The 24714-nt window shown below is 42.2% G+C and overlaps 1 protein-coding gene across 3 annotated transcripts in view; it reads left to right on the top strand.

The window, feature by feature from the left end:
• LOC6617989 (integrin alpha-PS2) overlaps positions 1-24433 on the top strand; it is a 30453-nt gene extending 6020 nt beyond the window's left edge. For 2 of the 3 annotated variants that reach the window (XM_032726815.1, XM_032726816.1), the window contains exons 3-12: positions 5754-5884; positions 7397-7494; positions 12605-12731; positions 16070-16131; positions 16711-16759; positions 18429-18503; positions 19819-21097; positions 21169-21412; positions 21477-23303; positions 23385-24433. In XM_032726815.1, the coding sequence (XP_032582706.1) occupies positions 5754-5884; positions 7397-7494; positions 12605-12731; positions 16070-16131; positions 16711-16759; positions 18429-18503; positions 19819-21097; positions 21169-21412; positions 21477-23303; positions 23385-23474 (3982 nt within the window). In that variant the 3' untranslated portion in view covers positions 23475-24433. The remainder of the gene's footprint in view (positions 1-5753; positions 5885-7396; positions 7495-12604; positions 12732-16069; positions 16132-16710; positions 16760-18428; positions 18504-19818; positions 21098-21168; positions 21413-21476; positions 23304-23384) is intronic. The other variant, XM_032726817.1, reaches the window with a different exon arrangement.
• Positions 24434-24714: the final 281 nt, after the last annotated feature.

Raw genomic sequence — 24714 nt, 5'->3', positions numbered from 1 at the left:
AGGATACAAAGCGGCAAGGTTGTCGCCGCTTCACCCAATTGGCCAAATAAAGTCGTTTGTCCGTTATCCAGAACGAGAGTCGATCGGTTGGTTGACTAGCTAGCTAGCTAGCTGGCTAGCTGGCTAGCTGGCCACAAGTTTCCTTTTAGACGGACATAATGGTCGGGCCAACTCATTAGCCTGACCCCGTTGTCTTGCCTGCTTTCGGGATCCTTGTGGCACACCATACATACATATCTAGACCAGACTCTTGGCCAAGTGAAATCGCCGGTGTGGAATTAACACACACAGCTTGGCATAAAGATAGCTCCCAGATGATAAGACTATTGGTTTCTTTTGCTCACCAATTAGAATCCATAATTTACATAATAAACTTTATATTTATTGTCTGCTACACTCGCCAATCAGCTGAGTTGTTATCACTAAACAATTTTTATGCGTAATTTGCGTTGAAGGCAGACGTGTATAAATAGATTTGTATATTATTTAGCCTAATTGCAATTGATTTTCTAAATCATTTGTATAGTAATGTTTAAATTGTTGATAAAGAGATTGCAGGCCAAACAAACATTTTCGTAACACATTTAGTAAGCGTATCTCGAAGATAGCATCTACAAAGTCACCCCTTGAATTATTTTTAGCCACTTCTCCGGTAGCCCACCAACAACGATCGCATTGCAAGATCACTTGAGGAGTTCATTTGGGGTCTCCATCCACAGAGTCTTCCCTCGGTTCTCCAGTTCTCCGGTTCTCCGGTTCACCAGACCTCCAGTAAGTGGGCTGCTTGGGTCTGGCCTGGTCTGGGCAATCCATCTATTGCATAAACTCAAATAAACTACTGTCAGCTGCAGCTGAGATCCTATCGATCGTCTGTCTCTCGGCCTTTTTGTTGTGGTTATGAAATGGCAAAAAAAACGGCGGCAGGCAATGAGTACTGTAATTGATTTCAAATATTTATGCCGCACGTGCACTGCAAAAAAATAAAAGCTGTGTATTTATCACTAGCAAGCTGTGTTTCTATGTAAATTTATAAAAGAGTTGAAATATCTGATATATTAACTATTTTCTTGCTAAATGTTTTCTAGGGTATATCATAGTTTAATATATTATTTAAAAGTTATGCAAACCCCAAATTCTTAGTAGCTCATTCTCGTTGCTTTATATATATATTTTTTTTTAAATAATAATAACATCTTTTAGAGACCATTTGTATTTTGCTCTGCACTCGAATACTTTGGCATTTTCATTTGTTTGGCCGAACCTCCTTAATTGACGCTTGATTGCGGAGTTTCGAGTGGCGGGGTAGCAGCTATAAGATATCCATCGCAGATCGCAGATAGTCGATCATCGATCGCAGATCAGCTGGCCATAGGGGTAACTCAGGAAAACGGAAGTGTCAATGTGTAAAAAAGGTGCTGGGAAACCGCACACACGCACTTGGGTACGGGGAAATGGAAAATGGGAAAATGGTAAAATGGAAAATGGGAAATGGTAAAATGGTAAATTGAAAATGGTAAATCGCTCAATGGACAAAACAAACGCCGGGTCTGTCACGTGTGCAAGGGTTTTCAGTTCGGCTTTTCCCAGTTTTCCCAGTCCTCCGGGGGGCGCACACATGTTTAGCGCCGACACGCCCTCGCCGTTGCCCACTTTTCCCAATTTCTCCCCGCCTCTTGCCTCACCCTCATATCATTACCAACCGATCCGATACGATCCTATCCTATCCGTTCGTTTCGGTTCCTTTAACGCCGCCTGACTTCGCAAGTGAGTTGGCTGTTTTTCTATATTCACTTTTCCCTGTTCGGTTCGAATCGAAGGGAATGGTACCCCCTTTTATTTACCTCGCGCCTTAGTTGAAAGGTTACCAAGTGACAGTGCCCCTCAAAAGTCAGCCTCAATCGGCGGAAGTTGGGTTTAAAGTTGAGCAACTAGGGGGTTTTTTTCCATAAACCTTAAAAATTTAAATAACAGACTGGAGTTATACAAATAAGAGCTGATTAGATCAGCCGAAATTGGAGTGATCTCTTGTGGAAAATAAGCAATTTTTCGCTGACGGCCAGAGTTTGCAAATGCATCTAAACAAAGATCAAAGAATTTGGCCATGCGATACCGTTTCCCCAGCGAAAGTCTACTTCAAAGAATATTTATTTAATTTGGATAAAGATAAGATAAGATGGATAAAGATGCCTATCATATAATGGTAGTAATTTCGTAAGGAAATATTGTTTAGCTTTTTGTAAGAATTTAAATTATATTTATTTAACATATAACATTTTAAGGGGAACTACTTTAATTTACTTTTATTTAACTTTCTAGTGCAGCAGAGCATAATCTTATTTTGGCAGCTTTATTTCACTTTTGCTGACATTTTTGAAACAATTCCCTGGAGAGATCCCAGTCTATAAACTACCGTAGAAACCCCGTTCCGGCAGCTGTCATCCTGGGCATCTGCATCCATCCACCGACCGCACACTTTTCTGCGCCACTGTGGACTTAATTCATTCAGGGGGAGCACCATGCACATATGCGGCAGGAAGCATGCGCAGCTTCACACGAGCCCCGCACCCACATCATTCAGAAAATTGGAACCGGAGTAGGTCTACAAATCGCAGTGGAACATGAAGATATATGTACATATGTATGTTCATACATATATTCGAGTATAGAAGTACACATCCTGCAAACACATGTGTTCAGCGAATGACTCGGAAGTCGGGGGCTTAGGAGAGGCGGTAGTTTTTCGAAAATGTTATTTTTAAAACATTATTTTTATTGCTGCTGCTGCACGCGACGTCCAAGTCGAAGGTAATTCAAGACGGGTCTCCCTGGACAAACTCAATTTAGCATTCAAGGCGCGAAGCAACAGAAGGTTTCCATTCCCTACCATCCATACCATACCATACCATTTCAGTTTATTGTATTGTATTGTATTGTATCTACTACGTGGCTCCTTTTTTCCCTGAATTTCGGTTTCAAGACATGTGTGCGGAAAATTGGTTTTCGATCTATCCTTTTCGATTGAGACATTGAACCGTTTTCAAATTACAAATTGAAAAATCGAAAAAAAAAAAAAACAGAACAGAAACAATTGCATTTGTTCGTTTGGCGCCTGGTCGCATGTTTTGATTTTTTTCAATTGACTCGCATTGATTTTGATCATTTTAGAGGCTGGCATTGTGGTGCCGTCGGGGGTTTTGATCTCTATAAGGTCCACTGAACACCACGACAATACCAACGCATTCCGGACTGACGCGTGCTCTAAAAACTTATAAATTAAAAATTACGTAAGCCAGAAAGCTTGAGTGCCTTAAATTCTTGCCAAATGAATGAAATGGGGAATATTTACATATATGTAGGTGATTTCAGCAAATTATCATGAAATCAAAAGGAAAATAGCGAATATAAATATATATTCATATTAACTTGAGTCCTGATTTCTAAATCCATTTATAAGGTTATCAAATTTAAATGTAAATTAAATATAAATACTTCTTGAAGGCATGATAAAAAATCTATTTATAATTGCTCGACTTCGTGGTATAAAAATAAATATTGCACTGCCATACTTGGAAATCAATTGTCATGAGTCAAACAAACCAATATGCATTAATCATCTGGTGAAGAAAGGTCTCTCGGTTTTCGGAAATTTCGTTACTCATTGATTCACTTAAACGAAATGCAAATGGGATCTACGAGGCGCCCCCTCGAAATGAGAACTCGGAATGGGGGAACCTGTTTTGAGTTTGTATCATTTCGGTTCGTCTGTTCATAAATTAATATTAATTATATTCAAAGGCGAGCGAGAGAATGATCGAATCGACGCCGTTCGATGAATGCCAATGATGTCAGCACTGAGTACACACAGCAGATACAAAGATACAAAGATGGAAAGATACTCACTTACAGAGCGCAAGTGAACTTAATGCACTCAATACTCAATACTTTTAGCTAGCTACTTTCCTTTTGTTTCACCTAACGTTACTTAACGTTTTTGCCTCGTACTTCGTAATAAATTGCAGCTGCCTATTTGTGTTGTTTAAATCTTTTTTAAATAAGTACGTTGCAAATGCCGGCAGAAACAACAGCTTGCAAACTTCCAAAGACCCGCTTCATTCAGTCGCTGCAAACCCTCCCATTTATGGAGATGCACTTGCAAAAATTAGCTATACCTATGATATTAAAATGAATATTTCAAAGCCCAGCTTCGTGGAGTTAAAAGACTTTTCGTGGTTGCTAAACCTCTATCCTAAACTATAGTTTAGTTTACAAGGCATGTGTGTTTGTTGAATTCGGTTTGCTTTTAGTCTAAGTTTAATCTAGGTGCCAAGACTTTTTGCTCAGTGCACTTACTCGCCCATTCATAGGAAGTTCTTCTGTGGGTCGTCCCCTCTCGAGTTTCACGCATCTGTGGCATTTTTGCTTTAGTGAAGCATCAAATTGTTGCATGTGGGCCGCGCAGGTCGCTCGATAAGGGGGCGGATCGCCCGAAGGGGGTGGCAAAAGGGGGCGGGGCGGTGAATGGGTGGTTTAATCAACTCTCAAGTGTTTGATTTGGACCGTTTGCGGCGTGCCGTCTGTAGCATCCGTAAAAGTTCGCTACACTTGCGAAAAAAATGTGCTCCCTTCTCTTTAGATTCTTTTTTATTTTTTCATTATAATTTTAATTTGTAAGTTGGAAAATCATAAGGAAATTGAAATTCTGCAAATAATAATATTGCATTAAAATGAACGTCAAATTTGAAGCAATAATAAAACAGTGAAATTACATTTTTGTATAATGTAAAAACCTATTTCAGATGCATTTATCTGAGAAAATGTGTGTTCTTTTTCTGTAAATGACTTCCAAATGTGGCCAAATTATGCCAGTGCACTTATTCACTTTCCGTTTTATTATGCTCGATTTTAATGAAGACCCATTTGGTGCACCCTAGGGTTAAAGCTGAGGGCACTGGGCACCCTTTTCCATTCTTTTCCTTTCTGCTCGCCGCACTTCCGCATTCAATGCTAATGACAGCTGTCAATGTGCGTGCCATGATGAACTGCTGCCCCTGGAGGAGAACGAACCACTAGAACCATCCGAACCACTGACTCTCCGAAATCCAGAGCCATGATGATGGAGGGATCGAGGGTGCGGGCGGTGCTGTCCCATTAGGAGGGTTGCCAAATACTACTAGGGACCACTAGGGAGGTTTTATCGGTTCGAATGAAACGGAATGAATTTCAAGAGTCCAATTAAATGTGTTAAAGGAATGGCATAAAGTTTAAAGTGGCAGCATCGGCAACTCATCGAAAGATTTTTAAAACCGGGTTCGAGTTCTAAACAGATGATCAGACAAAGTGTTGCAAATTTCAATTGAAAGCAACACTTGAGCCAAAAGCCACCATTTCTTGAATAAGTCAGTTATACAACATTGATTATATAGTTTATGTGTTTAGTAACCTTTAAAATAAGAAGTAATGACTTCAAATCAATGCTGTTATACAACACTTTAAATCATTTCAAGCTTAATAGGTTTTTAGCTGCCATAATGTTAGTTCTGATATTTGAAATGATATGATATATATAGAGGAAAGAAGGGATATAATTATATGATATGTTTATGTGATATATAGAAGAATGCATACTATAGGATATATATAATAGGGTTTCCTTTCTATAACCTCCACTTTTGCACTTATTCCCCCTTTAATCTTAAGGATATACCTTATTTCGAGTCTCTGGCCCACATTAACCCCCATATCTTCCGTTTCAGTGTCAGTTTGGTTGTCGGAGCCCCCAAATTCGACACCTCCCGCTATCAACAGGGCGTGGTCGAGGCAGGAGGCGTTTTCAAATGCAGCCTGAACGACGACGACTGCAAATTGGTGCCATTCGACTCTGAAGGTAAGAGAAACGCATATATATACTCGCATATATACATATATGCACTTTAATTCCGGGGTAACTTGATCGAGTCTGAGTCTGTTGGCACCTCTTGAGCGCTGATGGGAGTTCCTAAGTGCAGAAGTTGGCGCCAATCCGCGCCAGAAACTGGCGCCAGGGAAGCAGAAATCGCAATTAGTTTATTTATGGCCTACACGCATGCGCAACCTTTTAGTATGCAAAATGCGAAGAATGCAGCGGCGCAAAAACGTATAAAAAAAAGTAAATGCGAAAAATGCAAAATTTGCAAAATTGCAATAATATATTTTTAGACAATTGCCGCCGAGCAGAACATCCGCGGCACAAAGCGGAAACGATCACACACTCACTACTCGCATCCACTTCCTCCTGTGGCCCCAAAGTTTTTGCATATTTTTCGCATTAGCTGAGTTCTCTGCACTCAGCGTTTGTCTGCCATAAATATACGCAAATCGTCGAAAAAAGTAACAAATAAAAGGAAAAGCAAAAGAAAAAATGGTAAAAGATATTGACACGTGCCCCATCAGACTGCAGACTCGATAATGGATGTTGGCGAACCATGGGGGGTGTGTCCCCATAAATTTACAGACCCCCAGCTCCCTGTTCGTATCGCTAAAATAATATATAAATCTCTGCTCAAACTCATGCGTAATGTGGCTAAAAAAAAAGGAGTCAACAGGTGCTTCATTCAGCTCGCAGGTTCGTTGGGTTTGCTCATCTACTAAAGTGATTTTGTGATTCATCCGCTCATCTGTCAGCCTTCCATTAGTTGTTAGATCTTATTCACCATTCATTCATATCGCACAATGCGGTGACTTCATGACTAAATACTCATACTTAATACGGAAGGAAATGCATTCCTGTGTTCCGTGATTCATTCATATTTCACAAAATATTCATAGATCCCGTTGAATCATTTGATGGATCCACTATAATCCATTGTAAAAATAGCATACTTAATATCACTAAATGTCCTTTTTTTCATTTCCATCCTTGTTAATTTCCATCACATTTAATTAGCATTTTTGATGGATTCACTCCTGGGCCTTTTATGCCCTTATTAGTTGTATAGTTGTACAGCACACTCCATAATAATTGTTTTAGCCCACTTTGAAATTTGTATAGCACCTCACTTTAGACCTGGAAATTGTGTCATAAATGAGTGACAAAGGAAGTGACCATCATCATTATCCACGTCGTTCTCGAGTGTTTTGTGTTCTCAGTGTAGCTTAATTAGTTTGCCTTTCTCCCTCCTTTAAAACACATATTAATTTCACTAAATTGTTCATTTCCGTCCACATTTTGTCAGAATTATTTCAGCGTCTTTGTTTTTCGCTGTCCTCAGAGATCTTAATCTTTACCCGCTTCTGTTGTACATTTCAAAATTTGGTTTATTATCTTTTCTGCCGTTTTTGCTGACCTGCAATTTTGAAATACAAATGTGCGTTATTTATTTGACAAGTTAATAATATGAATCTCTCGTTTTCATAACAGGCAACCATCGCAATTTGCACAAGGAGGTCGTGGAGAGGAAATCCTATCAATGGTTTGGCGCCACTGTGGCCACCGGTCGGGATAGTGACTTGATTGTGGTAAGTGTGAAATACTTAAAATAATAATATAAATAATCATAAGATGATAATGGTACTAAATATTTCTGTAGAAAGTAAAATCCAAATATACTTTTATTTTTCCTTTTTTTTTTAAAGCACTGCTTAAGTCATTGATTTTATTTTTAGTTTTACGATTACCCAATGCCCTTTTGGTGTGCCCTAAAAATAGTTAATAACCCACAGATAACTCCTATTATCGCCCGTTAAAACCCCGGTTTATGAGCCACACAAAGTGAGTCAATGTGAGGACTAAGCTGGAAGATACTTTCATTTTCCGCAGACCACAAGACGACCTATATACGAGTACTAACTAAGAGAGAAAAAAAAAATCGAAAACCACTGGAAAACTCTGTCTGATTTTAGTGTTCACCGATGATGGCATCATCGTAGCTCGTTAAAATGTCAAATTGCATTGAAAGTGCAAGGGAATTGATGGCATTCGCCCACCTCAACGCGTAACTGACACCTTTTCCATTTCCATCATCATGTGCCAAGAAAATCTGTGAGGAAAATTACCTTTTTTTATGGCTGTCTATCGCTCTGCCGTTAGATATCAGTGGGTGTTACGGAAAGAAGTCTGTGTTCTTCTCAATGGGGTTTTGGGTATGGTTTTGGTTTTCGATTTCTATGATTTTGTCATCACTGCGGTTCACCGGCGGATTGCGTCAAGTAAGCCACAATAGAAAACGACCAAGACAGATGGAAAACTATAATAAGATACCAATGCTCAGATACAGTGCTTTGTTGCTGCACAGTGAGAAATCTTCAAGTCATTTTGATAATATTTTTTTCCGTTGTGCAAGTGTGCTTTTTAGCATTCGTGCAATGCTGCTTTGCTAGCTATTTCCATTGATATGTGCTTAATATTGTTTTAGCTTTATAAAATTTAGCTTATAAATTTAGCTTATAAAATATCAATATTGTATTCATTCTATGGAGTTTCTGTTTGTGCAAGTGCGCTTTGTTGCTTTGCTGCCAGAGTGCTTGTGTGCTTTTCTGCTTTTGGTGCTCGGACTCTTTAAGGTGCGCCACGTCTCGCAACTTTTGTTAATTGCGTTGGCGTTGGCTTCTTTTGTTGGCCGCTTGTTGACCGCCCACCCAGCATAAACATTTGATTTTCACTTTAGTTCTCAATTAACTTTGATTTGGGCCATTTGATTTTGGCCCTGGCGCACCAAGAACCGTTAACATTGATGGCCAGTACGCCCTTTTGTTTCCCCCATTTCTGTTACCCTTGTTGTTGCTGCGACCAGGTCAGGTCACTTCCGCCAAATGGGCAATGGTATATGGGAACCTGGAAACTTGGGAACTGGGTCTAGGACTGCCACTGCGACTGGGAATGGCCTTCAAACGCCCATTAACCGGATGAGGAGCGAGCAGGTCATCCATCGATTGGTTTTCGCTGCCCCAAGTGCCACATCACAATCCATCGAGCGCATTACATCAGTCGCTGTCCAGGAATTATATCATAAGGCAGCTTTAAGAATTTATTTTGTTCATCGGTTCCACTTAATTTGCAATCTTAGTTACATGTATATAGCATAGCATATAGCTTCCTTCAAGACAAATATCCGTGGAGTTCGGCTTTAAAAACGCCAAGTACCTCGAAGTGACCTTTAGCCTGGCTCATTTTTTTGGGCATGTCAAGCGTTTCCATTTCCAATTCCATTCTTTAAAACCAAATTGTTTTGTCGTGTTCCCGGCTTATTTCCTCAGCAGCTTAACATATTTTGAACGATTTTTGTGCCTGGCTTTGTTTGAGCTTTCTTTTCGCTGGGTTTTTAGTAGTTTTGAGCTCTCTGTCTGTATTTGGGCTTTTGTTTTTTTGCGCCCGATTTTTCTGTGTATTTTTTTGTTCATGTGGTTTATTGCCCATGTTTGGAGCAGAGTGCATACCAAAACGCCAACGATAAATTTTTGAGACATTAAACTGCACTTTTGCAGACGCCGTCGGTTCTTCCTGTTTGTTGTGGGAGCAAAAGAAAAAAAGAAGAAATGAAAAGAAAACAACAACTGAAGTCAAAAGTCAACACGTTTGACATGGTCGACATGCAGACGTTACCATTGCGAATGCCCAAGAATATCTGGGGGCACCCGCAAGCCAGATGCAGATGCCAAATCGGCTAGGCCCAAGGCAGCTACGATCTGAGGATCCTCTAATCCCCAAGTCCCCTCACCCACACCCCCCCTTTCAGTGTGTACCGATTTACATCTGTGTGCGAGTGCCCTGACCATATTGGAGTTCAATAGCGCTGCAATTTCGCAGATCGTGTCGATGATCATGTCGCAATCGAAGCAAACCAAACAGCAACCCTGCAGGAAATGGTGAACTTTAGGCCGACTTTCAGTTACCTAACCAAATTGTTCTAACCATGTATATATTAATTATGTATTAATATATTTGGTAATAACTGCTAGCTGTAGGATATTCTACAGGTTTAAATATCTCAAAAAAGGTTTCTTTAATTGATCTTCTTTCAATGAAACAGCCCAATGGTTGCATTCTAAAAGAATCAAACTTTTTGCTGCATACTTTTAGACACTTATATTGTGTAATTATTCTGGCACTAACACCTGACTGCCCCATGTATACCCACCCACCCATTTTTCGATCACTGGGTATGCAGAGTCTAAAAAACGTAGCAAAACGAGACCGCACGACATGCGGCACATGCCCCCGGGCGAGGGCACCCGCGAAAGAGACGGCTATATGGGCGGAGGGAGCGAGACGCAGCGATGCCACTGAGTTCACAGTGATGTCACCTTGGTGTTGCTGCGCCGCTGATTGCGGATCATGGTTATTGTGGGCGGGGCGATGGCGATGGCCACCCCGCCCACTCGGCGACAAGTTGTTGATTGGGGCCACAGTGGAAGTGTGATCTCATACGAATACTTTTTTTTTTTGGGCTACAGCATCCAATTGTTGCCTGATCCTTGGCCCAAATTCACAGCAATTAATGGTGACCCAATTTTATTAATACTTTTTACAATCGGCGGAGTCACATCTCCCTTAGAGTGTTTATTAACCCGCTTTTGGGGTCACCGCTGAAAATGTATGCCAATATTTACCAAGTTAAATATGAACACTGGTAGAAAATGTATACAAATTGCTTAATGTTTTCACAAAATGGTAAAACACTTATTCGAAGTGCAATAAACGAACTTCGTAGCCAACTTTCTTGCCATAGTTTAAAAAAGCTTCGGCCATAAATAAGGCATCTGGAAATGGTAGCGATTTCGTATATATATATGTACATATAGGCCACCACTCTTGGCCAAAACCCATATTCATAACCATAATTTTTGATTTCAATGCTCGGGATGAAGAGCAACTTGGGACCTGTTCGGACCACTCGGTATCCATTCTCCACCGGCCGCTCCTCATTTGCATATCTAACTATTTTACCGCGAACTGCAAACTGTGTTTAGGCCGCTCAGTTAGCCAAAGAATCTGTCTGCCGGCCAACTGATAATAAAGTTTTTAATAGGAAATTGCTATTAACTTATTGATCATGGCATGGACAATGGTCCACGCGGGCAATTGTTGGGAATTTCAATTGAATTGTTCAACGCTCCCCCGAGTGCCCAGCGGCAAATCGATTGTCTGGCCCAGCTCGCAGGGTCTTGTTTTTTATTATTATTTACCCATTTCTTATTCATACACTGGGAAAAACATCGGGTACTAGAATAATCACTTGATTATAAAGGGGCGCACCTTATTTGTTGTTTCCTGAAAAAGGATTTGGGAATTTTAACGCGTCTGTTGTACAGTGGATTATGGGTGAAAAACTAAGAAAACCATTAGGTTTTCTCCTGGTGTTGGAGTTATTGGAATTTTATATAAATATGACTGAACTTTCCTCAAGTGTAGGTTTAGCTGGACTGTGATTTTTTTCGCGATATTTTCTTGGTTGCCCGTTTCTGCGCCTGCTTGCATAATATGTCCTGGCCCATAGATTTGTGATTCAATGGGGCATTTGAATGGTTTGGCCCCTCCATCCGCTACCATCCGATATCCGATCAGCATGCATTTTTGGCGATAGCGCGTCATTTTGAGTTTATGTCAGAGTTGCCAAAAGGAGGAGGAGGATGGAGGAGGTTGGAGGAGGTGGCTGGTGGATGGGCGGAAAAGCGACAGATACAGAGAGCCACTGGTTGCCATAAATGGCACAATATGTATAAATTTGTAAAAGTAATTGCACTGCGGAGACAATGGCCAGGCCTAAGATCTTGACGCTGATGTTGATGCCTCCTGCCTTCTGCCTCCATCTACACTGGCTGTTCCTGCCCCATACCCAATGCCCCATGCCTCATGCCCCATGCCACAAACTCAGCAAACCGCTGACCATATTTGGAATGGCACTGCGACAGAGATGGCTGAGACCTCGAGTCTCGTGCGTGTTTTATGTCCAACTGCCAGCCATTTATACATTATAAAACTATATAAACACACAGATCGGCTGGGATGCGAAGCGATCCAATGCGACGAGGTTAACTCACTACCCAAGCACAGTGTGTCCATTGCCTAGGAAAAGAGTGAGAATGCAAAAAATACAAACCAAAAAGAAACACTTATGTGGAATGTGATTTTAATGCTTTAATATAAATATTCGTTTTATAAAACAGTACATATCTTAAAGTTCTATCATTCTTGTACATTTATTCAAGGATTAGGGATCCTGTTTTAGGACTGTGGTCCCACTGTGCCTGGGGGATATGGGGTCTGTTAATTCGCTTTGGCCATTTTAGGAGGGCCACCACTCCATGCCTTGCCGTTTCTGCCATGGCTTGCCATTGTCTCACATCTTCACCAAATAATTTCCATGCCTCCATGCCCCCCTCTCCACCATCTGCACCGAAAAAAATAACATAGTAAATACATAGTAAAATTTAAGTATTATATATAAATATATATAAGTAAATATTAAAACCGCATAGAAAGAGAAGGGATTTAAGAAGCCATTCAAAATCATAAGTTTAGATATCTATACAATTAATAGAATTAGTTACACTTGGGTGTTAATCGCCATTGATTTTTCGCCGTATAATGTACTCCATCTCCAATGATTTTCCCCATTTCCCATTGCAGGCCTGCGCACCGCGCTATGTCTTCCACACGATGACGCCATCGATGGAGTTCCGCATTGATCCCGTGGGCACCTGCTTCACCTCGCGCAACTTCGAGGAGTTCTACGAGGTCGCCCCCTGCCGGACAAGTGAGTATCAATCAGCGGGACAGGGATTAACATTAACCCACACCAATGGCCCTAATTCGGCCTGCGATTCGGTGTGATTCTGTAATTCGAGCGGCAGGGAATCCCTTGAAAAGCGAAATTCAAACTGTCAGTCTCCGGCATTCCTTCGGCTTTTGTTGCTTCAGTTTCTTGTAGTTAGCTTTATTTATTCTTTTTTTTTGGTAATACTCGAGCGTATCGAATAACGGCAACTTTACGGAAAGTGAAAAAACGTCAAGAGTGAACGACAATCACTTTGGCCACAATTCAGTTGGCTGGAACATGCTGCAGCATAAGAGTCGATTTTTAGCATTTTTGAAAGACTTTCTACAAATATTTGTGCTTTACTGCAGAAAGTTCAAATATCTTAAATATTAATATCAATATTTAAAAAAAAATACAAGAGCTAAGACATAGTACGATAACTTCAAAAGAATTTTAAAAAGACTTTCAATGTTTGGATTAAAAAGTTTATTATTCGATTCGTGAGCGAAATATAGCTTCTTTTACGAATGCAGCTGTTTTCGAAAGTGAAGTTTTTGATGTTCGCTCGTTTTTCGAACACAACTTAGCCCTAAGTGACTAATTTGCCGTCATTTGGAGGCATAAACCAACAGCAGATCGAATCGTAAACCTTTGCAACCCAAAAAATCCCCACCCATCATCTGGATGGACTGAAAGATTTATGCGACTTGACAGCCGACAAATGCGCACCGTCGAAAACTTTTGAAAAAACATATAGTATGCATGCTGTGTAGTGCGGTGTTTGTAAATCTAAAAATATTTGATTCGATGTTTTGTAGTTTTATTTCTTTCGTTCTGATGCATTTGTTTTTCTGGCTTTTACCTCACATTTACTTTCCCTGCCTTTTTATTTTATTTTGTTTTTATTATTTTTTTCCGTTGATTTTGGGACAGCCTGCCAAATTTGTTTGGTTAGTCATCGCATTATCCGACTTTACCGACTATATCTAGGTCTATATAAATGGTCATATAGATGTGCCAGTACACATGGGGCATTCGCGTCCTCCTCCTCCGCAAAGTTTCGATGAGGTTTTTATTTTTAGCAGTGCCTCGCAGATGCAAAGCATTCAACTGGCGTGTCTATATATTTGTGCATATATCTTTCGGATTTTTAAGGAGCTATATCTGTATATATGTACCTATGTGTGTTTACGTATGAGTCTTACTATATGAGGGCTAGCATATGGCCATTAGTCGGGGTTGTGACTCTTGAACTAGTTTATCATACGGAAGAATTGCTATGCTTATTTAAATTTTCAGCTTTATGGCTTATTTACTTAGCGTGGTTCGTATAATGGCCAAGAATATGGTGGCATTTGCATATGATGCATTTGGTTGAAGCTCTGAGTCAATCGAGGTGGCTGTAGTAAACTGATTTATTCAGAAAAATGTTCCATTTTTAGATACTTGGTCCATAGAATACAACTGCTTATCGAACACGTTTTGGGTGATATACACTTTCGAAAAATCTAGTTCTAATCAAAAAATATAAAAAAATATTCGTTGTGCTCTGTGAGAAAAGCAAAATATAATTCACATTGACCCAGAGTTTCTTAAGCTTAAAAGTGGCTTAATAGAGCGTTATAAACCTAACTTAACTAACTTAAAAACCACTTTATGGCGCTATTATTTGGAGAATTTAAAATGCTTTTTTTTTTTTTTTTAATATTTATTGGCTATTTCTCTGAACCAGTTGCCTGAGCTCATATGAGGCGATTGCTCAATCCGCGGCCAATATGGCCCATCCAAGGGCGATTTATAGATTCTAAACACACGCGAATGGGCCACAACTCGATTCCCAGTGGCCTTTTTGTTGCGTTATTAATGCTGTTGTTGTGAAATGATTAGCAGCAACATCAGCAGCAGCAGCAGCAACTCATCCTGACAGTCGGTTGAGCACATTCCGACATCACTGAAAGCAATAAATACCAACTTAACGCACAAAATGCCAAACTAAATAGTTAAAGGAAAAGAGGGTTAAATCAAAGTACAAAGCAATCGAGTCGAATCGAGTGGAGTGGAGTGACCAAGCCAAGTTGAAATGTCGGCGAAGGAGCGGAGTTCTCGGCGTGCCCTTGCTAAAAACTAATTGTAATTCAAGACGGGGCGATTTTATTATGGGAATTACTACAACTGCCAAGACAATGCCATGGGTATGCTCACGTACGAGGACCTGTGTGCGTTACGATTATACAAAAAAAAAAAAAAAAATACAACAAAAAAAAAAGACGAGTTAAAAGAGTTGACTTATGCGATTGCCGGTGCCAGCAGCAACATGTTGCTGCCGTCGCTGCTGTCGCTGAGCTCAAATTGAAACACTTCGAGACAAATTGTTATCGTTTAATTTGATCAAACGCACGATCTGCCTGTTGATTTCTCTGTTGTTTTTGCTCCAGGGCCCCCCTTTTCCCGCTCCCCTTTTTAGCTGGAGGCCTGGCTTTTATCCGAGCATGCGACATCAAGTTGTTGGTGTTGCAAGAAATACCCTTTCCTCAAAACAGGATATTACTAATTTGAAAGCAAATGAAATAAAATCCAGTTTGGAGCGCTTATATTGAAGAAAAAGTTCGCCATTGGGCGACATGGTGAAATGCCCACCAGTGGGCGCCACAAGTTTGAAATTGTGCAACTACCATGATGGCATTGCAAAAGGGTATCCTAGCACTCGACTTTCGGCCGTTTTTTTTTCCTGTTGAGCTTTTTGCTGATGTTACGTGATTTCGTATTTGGTAGCAAGGCAACATTCGCCAGACACTTTGCCGGACAAACAAACAAACAAACAAAAGGCGGGGCCAACAAAAGGATGTGTGACTGTGCATGCGGGGATGTGGATGTGCTTGTGGATACATGTGTGTGCGGATGCCGTCTTCACTTTGGGCCTCGTCTTGATCTTTTTGTTTGCCGCTCGGCAGTTGGGGCTGCTGCCTTCATTGTTGTGTTTTCATTTCAATGTCCATCGCTGTGGCAGGCAAAGATCTTGCCCCAAAGGCGCGCTCTAATCCTTTTATGTTGTGCCAACTCGCTCGTCCAACTCTCGTCCAGCGTCTGACAAATAGCAGCGCAATTTATTGCATTGCATCGGTAATTATTTGCAATTTATTGTCCCACACACCGTTCCCCTTTTTCGGAAAAAACAGCCCCGTGGCCCTGCGAACATTTATGATGAAATCGCACGATGCCTAAATGGTCAACTGCGTGTGACTGGCATTCCCCTGGCCCCAGCCTCCCAGTCCTTTTTTTTTTCTTTTTTTGCCCAATCACTCACTTATGCGATGCATTTCCATCTTTCGTTGCAGACAACTGGGGTTATCATCGCCAGGGCTCGTGTCAGGCTGGATTCAGTGCAGCGATCAACGGGGTAAGTATTCATTGGGTATAACCTGAACACTCAAAGAACGTGGGGGATACTTATCCATGCTCCAGTGAAGATTTATACGAATGTTTTTTACCTTTATACCAGAAAAATAATATTAAAACAAATACCATTTATAAATAAATATTATTATTATTAAAGCAGTACAGGCTAAAAAATAGCATCTTTCTGCGTTCTAAAAATACTGTTGCATTATTTAAGATATATTATTAGCTTATTTCAATAGCTTAGTGCTAAAAGTGGGAAAATAAGAGTAAGAGTAAGAGTATCCCAAGTTCGTAGTTGACTTATTCCGATCTCTAGATCTTCACAGCGCTCCCTTTTTCCCTCTCGTTATTTTTGGGTTTCATTGAGTTATTATATGCATGGAATGATTCGGATAAGACAGACGGATGGTCGGACGTGGGCACGTTTAGTTGGCACCTCGTTGGGATCGTGGCATAGCATTTGCATTCACAATTGCATCCCCAGCATTCGATTTGACTATTATGCACATACGTACATACGTACATATAACTAGCTATGTATGTAGATATATTTGTAACCTCTTTTCTCCCGTTGCAGAATGGCTCGCGTCTGTTCATTGGCGCACCTGGCAGTTGGTATTGGCAAGGTAAGTGCACGTTTTTCCCACATGCTCCGTGTACCGTTGTTCCACTTCTTATTTATTTATTTATTTATTTATCCGTACCTCAATACCTTTTGTCTCTTGAGACGAGTTACTTTACTGTATGTATTTTGATGTTGCTGCTGTTTCTAGTATCTCGTGTCTCAATGAGGCTAGCGAAATTGATCCAATGTACTTAGAGATAGCTAGGACTATAAGTAATATCCTTAAATCCCTCTAGACGATCCCAAGACACGAACACACACACAAACACACACGTAGTCTGGTTTGAAATTTGAATTTCGTTATCCCCGTTTTCATTTAGCATTTGTCTTCGTCCTTCCCCACGAAAGTATTGAATTTTGATTGCCTTCCGATGTACAAAATCAAAGTGATTGCATTAACAAAGTAGTCCCTAGTTTAGTTTATCTTACTCTATCTTCTTCGTGTGTTTTTAATTTTATTTGTTAAACAGTCCGTAACCTAAGTAAGTTTCACAGAGATATGAATATAGATACTATAAAAATAATACGGGTCTAGCTATATGTTTGTACCGTAATACCCATTTTCCACAGGGAACCTATGTTCTCCAGTCTCTAACACTCGATCCGTAGATCTAAGCGGGCTAAACCAAATGTGCATCTGTAGAAGATGGAATGCCAAATTTAGCTGTATCTAGGATGTGTCTAAAGTGCATGTCGCATTGTAGTGTCCTCTAGTCGATAAATTATCCTTAGGTAGATATTAAAAACTTCTTTCTTATTTTATAAAATTTTCTGGCTTATAAAATATGTTTCTAAGAAACGATAAGTGTGCATATGAGAGTGCTTATTCTTTTAATATGCCAAGTATTACGAAAAAGTTACTAAAGTCTTAGTATGTTTGGCAAAATGCCAATCAATTGTTTACTTTAAGTACAATTATTAAGTGCGCACTTATCAAACAATTAAAGTTACCTACGTTTTGTGACGTACATTCATATATGTATATTGTGTTGTCGAGTTGTTGTCCTCCAATTCGTTTAACCCCAATTGGCCTAACGTCGCTCTGTTGTCGCTCCCAGAAGCTAACAAGATTGAACCGTTCGAAATTGTACCCATGTACCGGTGAAAGGTACTTTTAAATTTAAATTACTTTGCTAACTCCGATATCATCTACAACTCGACAGCAGGAGTCAGCATTATAACCGTATATCGTATTATTGTTAATCGTAATTTAATGTATACTTAACCCAATAGAAGTTAGCTGCATTTACTGTACCGTATTTGATACACGATTTCTACTGTAACTGTAACTGTAATCGTATCTATAACTCTAACTGTACCTGTACCTGTACCGTATAACGCGTCATGTTCTTCCTGATCTAATTAATCAAAATTATGTTCTCTCTTTCTCTTTATATGTTTTGCTCCTTCCTCCACCTTCTGTCTCACTCTACACTCAATCAATCTCCCGTGCGTCGGGGCAAAATGCATGCGATTTTGTACCGAAATTGATATGAAAATGCGAAATGCATTCTGTACCGATTCCCAAAAAAAAAAAAAAAAAACCGAACCGCACCACTCGATCACCCGAACCCGTAAACCAATATCGTATCCCAATCAACAATCTTCCCTACAACTATTGTTGCTATTTGAAAAACTCCCGATATACCGAAAACAAAAACCATAAAAAGGACAAATCTACTCGATACCGCCCGATGCCATGTTTCCATTTAAGCCGCCTCTTTATCAGCCCTTCGGCACTGGAGGTAATAATAATAAAAATGCCAAAAATAAAAAATAAAACAACCAAAAATACAAACAGCAACTATGCTTCTCACTTACTGCCTCAAAAACTCAACCGAAACTGTACCTACGAACATTAACCCAGCTCAGAAAAAGTACCTAAACACAAACACCAAAACCCGTTCACAAACAAAACTCCAATGGGAGTACCATTAACGGTGTCTGATAATCAAAAATAAAATACCATATCAACCTCATGAAAGCTCTTTCCAACATCAATCATTCATATAAGAAAACCACCTTGGCAATCCATCGAAATAAAGCAAACTCTATAGATTTGTGCGATGGTTGGCAATAGAAGTCGCTAGAAGAAAGCTTGGCTTATTAATATCTATGGTTCCATAGGTTCAAAAAATATACTTATAGTACCTGTCGCTTTGCTGAAATCTGCTTAAATGGTTATTGCCTAAACAGCTTTAGTCTTTTTGGGAAAATTAAGCGAAAGAGAAGTTCCTTTTAATTATGTAACTGTTTTAGTAAGAAACTAATTTCTCTTTCGCCTAACAATGGGTTTTTCCCAAAGGCGTGGCAAAGGAGTCACGGAACGGCAAAAAGAGACAGTCGCCATCATAGAATATTCACTTAAAAGATGTCTGAAAGTATGCAATACATTTTTTAAATTGAGAGGTTCGATAAACCTAGTGTAAAGATATTACAACTTACAGTGCTGGAAATATTATAAATTATATATTTAAGAAGTCGCAATTAAATACATATTATTTCTCTTGTTGCCTTCCCTCGTGTCTAGCCCAAAACCCGCTTAGCTTTAGTTGTAGTGCATGTAGCTTATATCTGGTATTGACTGTACTAACTGGGCATGCTAACTAACCTTAATCTCAGCACGTTCGCCAGGCATGTTTCTGTTCGTAGTGCCCCCTGTAATCACACACATACACACGTAATCATCCAAAAACCGTAGCGTAGTATCTTGTGGTAATTGTTGTTGTAGCTTCCTTGGCTGGGAGTAGTTTAAAAACGTTCCATGTGCCATCTTACCATGTGCCCATCATCGTTGATCTCGTTGTTTGTTCTTGCCCAGCATGCCCATAGCCATTTAGCGCCAACAGCTGCGGTCACAAAACTAGGATATGATGGTATTTAAAGTTAACGAAACGAAAAAAAAACAAAATGATCACCTTTTGATATGAAATACATAAAAAGTTAATATTCTATTATTTTGACCGCAACTGAGGCGAAACCAACTCACCTGAAAACACCAGAGATATAGAGAGCTATCATTCTCGGCCAATAACCGGAGTATTTTCCGCTGATTCACAGGTATGGCCAGTTCCCACGACGTGACCAGGCCGGAGAACCAAGTGTTCTCCACCTCGGAGAGTTCCTCGGTGAACGATGACTCCTATTTGGGCTACTCGATGGTCACCGGTGATTTCGATGGCGATCGCAGCGAGGACGTGGCCATTGGAATGCCCCGCGGTGGTAATCTCGTCGGAAGGATCGTCGTTAATCGCTGGAACATGGCGAACATTTTTAATATCACGGGTCGCCAGATTGGCGAGTACTTTGGCTACTCCTTGGCCACCAGCGATGTGGATGGCGACGGCCTGGACGATCTGCTTATCGGTGCTCCCATGTACACGGATTCCGACAACGTCGAGGGCAAATACGATGTGGGCAGGGTGTACATCCTGCTGCAGGGCGGTCCCACCGAGGAGAAGCGTTGGACCACGGAGCACATTCGCGATGGCTACCACAGCAAGGGTAGATTCGGCTTGGCCCTGACCACCTTGGGCGATGTGAATGGCGATGGTTATGGAGACTTCGCCGTGGGTGCGCCTTACGATGGACCCGAGGGTCGTGGAGTGGTCTATATCTTCCATGGCTCGCCTATGGGTCCACTGGCCAAACCGTCGCAGATCATCAAGTCCGAGCAGTTGGTGGAGGGAGCTCCCTATCCACGAACATTTGGCTTCGCCCTGTCCGGCGGTCTGGACATGGACGGCAATACCTATCCAGATCTCGCCGTGGGCGCCTACAGCTCCGACCAGGTGTTCATCTTCAAGTCGCGACCTGTGGCCGCAGTTAATGCCGAAACCAGTTTCGCCAGCAGCTCGAAGCTGATCAGTCTGGACGACAGGAGCTGTCAGCTGCTCAGGGATCACAAGAAGGTGCCCTGCATGCTACTGACCACCTGCTGGAGCTACACGGGTCGCTATCTGCCCGAGCAACTGGACTTCGATGTGTCCTGGCTGCTGGACGCCAAGAAGTTGCCCAATCCCCGCATGTTCTTCCTGAGGGATGAGGGCAAGAACATCAGGAATCAGACGATCCGCTTGAACTATGGTCAGAAGTACTGCCTGAACGAGACCGTCTATCTGCTGGACAAGGTGCAGGATAAGCTGACGCCCCTGGAGGTGGAAGCCCGCTACAATTTGCGCAGTAGCCGTCCCTTGGACCCGATGGTTCGTCGTAGGAGGAGCATCCTTGAGCCGGTTATTGATCAGAACCGGGAGATCGTCCTGCGGGATGCCATCAACATTCAGAAGAACTGTGGGCCCGACAATATTTGCGAGCCAGATCTCAAGCTGAAAGTCAGGTAAGTCAAGGGGCATAATCCCCTCCAGATGCACTTGGTAGTAATATATCTATCTATTGTTTATGGAACAGCACTGTGGACAAGTATCTGTTTGGCTCACCCGAACCTCTGGTCATCGAGGTCTTCATCTCGAACACCAATGAGGATGCCTTCGAGGCTGCCTTCTACATGGTCACCCCGCCGGATCTTCAGTTCAGGAAGCTGCAGCAGCTGGGCGAGAAGAAGGACACGCCCATCACCTGCTCGCCGCCCACTCCGGAGAATAACCACACACTCAAGTGCGACATTGGAAACCCGTTAGAGTCTGGAAAGATTGTAAGTTCGTTATTGGTGAAACAGAAAACAGAAAAGCCAATGCAAATGTTTATATTCTTTATAGGCTCACTTCAAGATCAGCTTGGTGCCGGAGGAGAAGTACGGTAGCTCGTCCAGCTACGACTTCTACTGGGAGGCCAATTCCACGAACCTGGAGAAACCCGGCTCCGAATACGACAACAAGATCCGCCAAAGCGTGGGCATCTGGGTGGACACGGATCTGGACATCAAGGGCACCTCCCTGCCAGACTACCAGCTGTACAAGGCCGACGACTACAAGGAGTTGGAGAATGCCACCAAGGAGGACGATATTGGACCGCAGGTGGTGCACATCTACGAGATCCGCAACAATCGTCCCTCGATCATCGAGGAGGCGGAGGTCTTCATCCATCTGCCCTACGAGACAATCGTCGGGGATCCCCTGATGTACCTGTTGAATCAACCAGAAACCGGGGGCAAGATCCAGTGCGACGATGTGGCATTCAATGAGTACAATCTGCTGCTGGACGAGAAGCTGCTGAAGAAGTCCTATCTGCAGGCCCAGGGCGCCATTTGGAATTCGGCCCAGGTGTCTGGCCAATCCTCTAGCTCCTCATCATCCAGCGGTGCCAGCGTTCACATCGAGAAGGCCCGCGGTGAAGGATTCGTTACAGGAGTCTGGGTCAGCAATAGCACCGATGCGGGTAACAAATTAAGTCCCAAGGAAGTGGAGCAACGGCGGCAGGAGGACACCATGGAGGCGCTTGGGGATGCATCCTTCGTGCACCGCGATCGCGCCAGTCAGTCGGTCCAGGAACCACGAGTTAAGCAGACCAGCTTCACTACCTACTCCACCAGCAGCTCTTCCTCCGGTTCGGGTGCTCCATCGGCACAACTGCGTGGCCACAGCACCCAGGGTCACATCCAGATGGCCGGACCCGTTCAGCATACGAGCAGCTCCTCTTCTTCCAACTACCGATCTTGGCCAGCGCAGCAGCAGCATAATCAGCAACTACTTTTAGCCGGTTCCGGAGGATCTCGCCTTGGATCTCCGGTTACCTTTAACGACAAATCGCAATTTGGTGGCCGTAACAACAACTTCCACACCGGTACTCTGGATTTGGGCACCATAAACCGAGGCAATGTGGACAGCGAGCTTTACAGGAGTCAGGGTCAATACCAGAATCCCAGCCAGAGTCTGGGCCAAAGCCAGGGTCAGTTCCAGGCCAGTGCCAACCAGGGACACTACCAGGGACAAAACCAGGCTCAGTTCCAGGCTCGCAATCCGGGCTTCCAGGGACAGACTTCCTACCAGGGACAGACGCAGTACAGTGGCCAACCCGGTGGCTATCAGACCCACCATGTGACCTACTCCTCTGGCAGCAAGCCCTACTATGGGCGCGAAAATGAGGACTTCTACGACGAGGATAACCTGCAGCAGGCAACGCCTGGACACTGGAGCAGCAGCAGTAGCTCCAGCTCCAGTTCCGGCACACGCCGCCTGCGGAGGTCCAACGATAAGGATGGAGCGGCGGAGAAGCCGCAACAGATCGACCTGAACTCACCCTGCCAGTCGGCCAGGTGTAAAAGCATCCGCTGCGTGGTCACGAATCTAGGCACCGAGGACGGCGACGCCGCCTTTGTGGCCATCCGTGCACGCATGGTGGCCAAGACGATGGAGAAGCTGGCCTCCAACGTGCCACTGAATGTGTCCACCCTGGCGGTGGCCAATGTCACACTGCTGCCCTTCATCGGAGCGCCTAAAGATGCCATCGTGAAGACGCACGAGATCTTCTACAAGGCGGAACCGGAACCGCTCCAGGTGCCCGATGTGGTGCCTCTGTGGGTCGTCGTCCTGGCCGCCTGTGCCGGAGCCCTCATCTTCCTGCTGCTCGTCTGGCTGCTCTACAAGGTGAGTTGTTAACCCCTTTCTCTCGGGGATTCCAGTATGGATGTGATTGATAAAATATATCTCATTCCTTTAACCCAACAGTGCGGCTTCTTTAAACGCAACCGGCCAACGGATCACTCGCAGGAGCGGCAGCCACTGAGGAATGGATACCACGACGACGAGCACCTGTAGAGTGCCAGGATGTCCTGCAGGTCCTCCAGTTTAGCAACGGCAGCGATCGTAGCAAGGGAACTAACATAGCCACGAAATATCTCTAACATCGCACTAAAACCAAAACCAAAACGTACTAAAAACAACGAAACGGCTCTAAGACGTACTAAAATCGAGCTCTTAGTCGAGTTTTAAACCATGCGATGTCGACACGGGAGTTGCCAGTGGATAATCCCCTTTATATAGATATTATTATTTTGGGGGATTAGCCTGCTGCTTGGAAAACACGATGGAGAACATTATTAGAAAACAACACATTTAAACTTGCCTAGTCACGACATGAAGAACTTTCTAATGCGTAAAGGTTTTTTAACTTTAACAAACACACACTTTTTTTTATAATTTTTAGACTTTTGTGGTTTTGTTCTTTGCAAAAATTTCGAGGAAAGTTACACAAGTTAATCTGTACTAAGGAAGCGAATCGAAGAAGTCGAAAGGAACCTAGGCTAAGTGAGTGAATGACTGAATGAGTCAGTTGAATGACTGAGTGAATGAACACTGATTGAATGTGAGTGATAGCCAATATGGAAAAATCGAAGTTATAAGTTCTGAATCGAGAAAGAGGGGAGAATGTAGAGCCGATAGCTGCCCAATACTGCCACGCCCCCAGCAGCCCAGGCATGGAAATTAATACAGAGAAAACCCACACTTATTAGGTGCTACTGTAATTTTTTTTAAATCGCTTAAAATTATTCGGCGTTTGCCTAGTGCAAGGCCCATTTATGGACAATTGTTTGCCAAACTCAAAGTTTGCCTGTCGGAGGAAAAGTTACAACGCCAAAATGTGTTGAAAAATGCAAAAGAAATTATTAAAAACATAAAAAAATTATTAAATAATCTATGTAATTCTTGAATGTAAACTCTGTGTAAATACTAAAAATGAAAAACAAAATGGAAAGCGGAGATGGAGAACAGTTGAATCGTTATATTTAAATTAATATTGCATTTATTTCCAAATTACAGTGGGAGAAGCGCTGACCGACTTCTTGCAGTGTACTCTCGAAATAAAACCCTGTCTGTACCACTTAAAACCCCTACTAAAAATTAGTCTCGCCCGCTGCTCACAGTTAGTTTAGTTCAATTATACGCTACTGTTTAATTTATTAACTGTACTTATTAATGCGTGTCATGAATAATGATTGATTGCCCCTTATATTTTTTTTTGCTAATTTCTGTATTAAATTTAATGATTTACCATAAA

Source organism: Drosophila sechellia, chromosome X, assembly GCF_004382195.2.
Source record: "Drosophila sechellia strain sech25 chromosome X, ASM438219v1, whole genome shotgun sequence".
Lineage (NCBI taxonomy): Eukaryota > Metazoa > Arthropoda > Insecta > Diptera > Drosophilidae > Drosophila > Drosophila sechellia.
The sequence above is the reverse complement of the archived record's forward strand: the minus strand, read 5'-3'. Positions and strand labels throughout refer to the sequence as shown.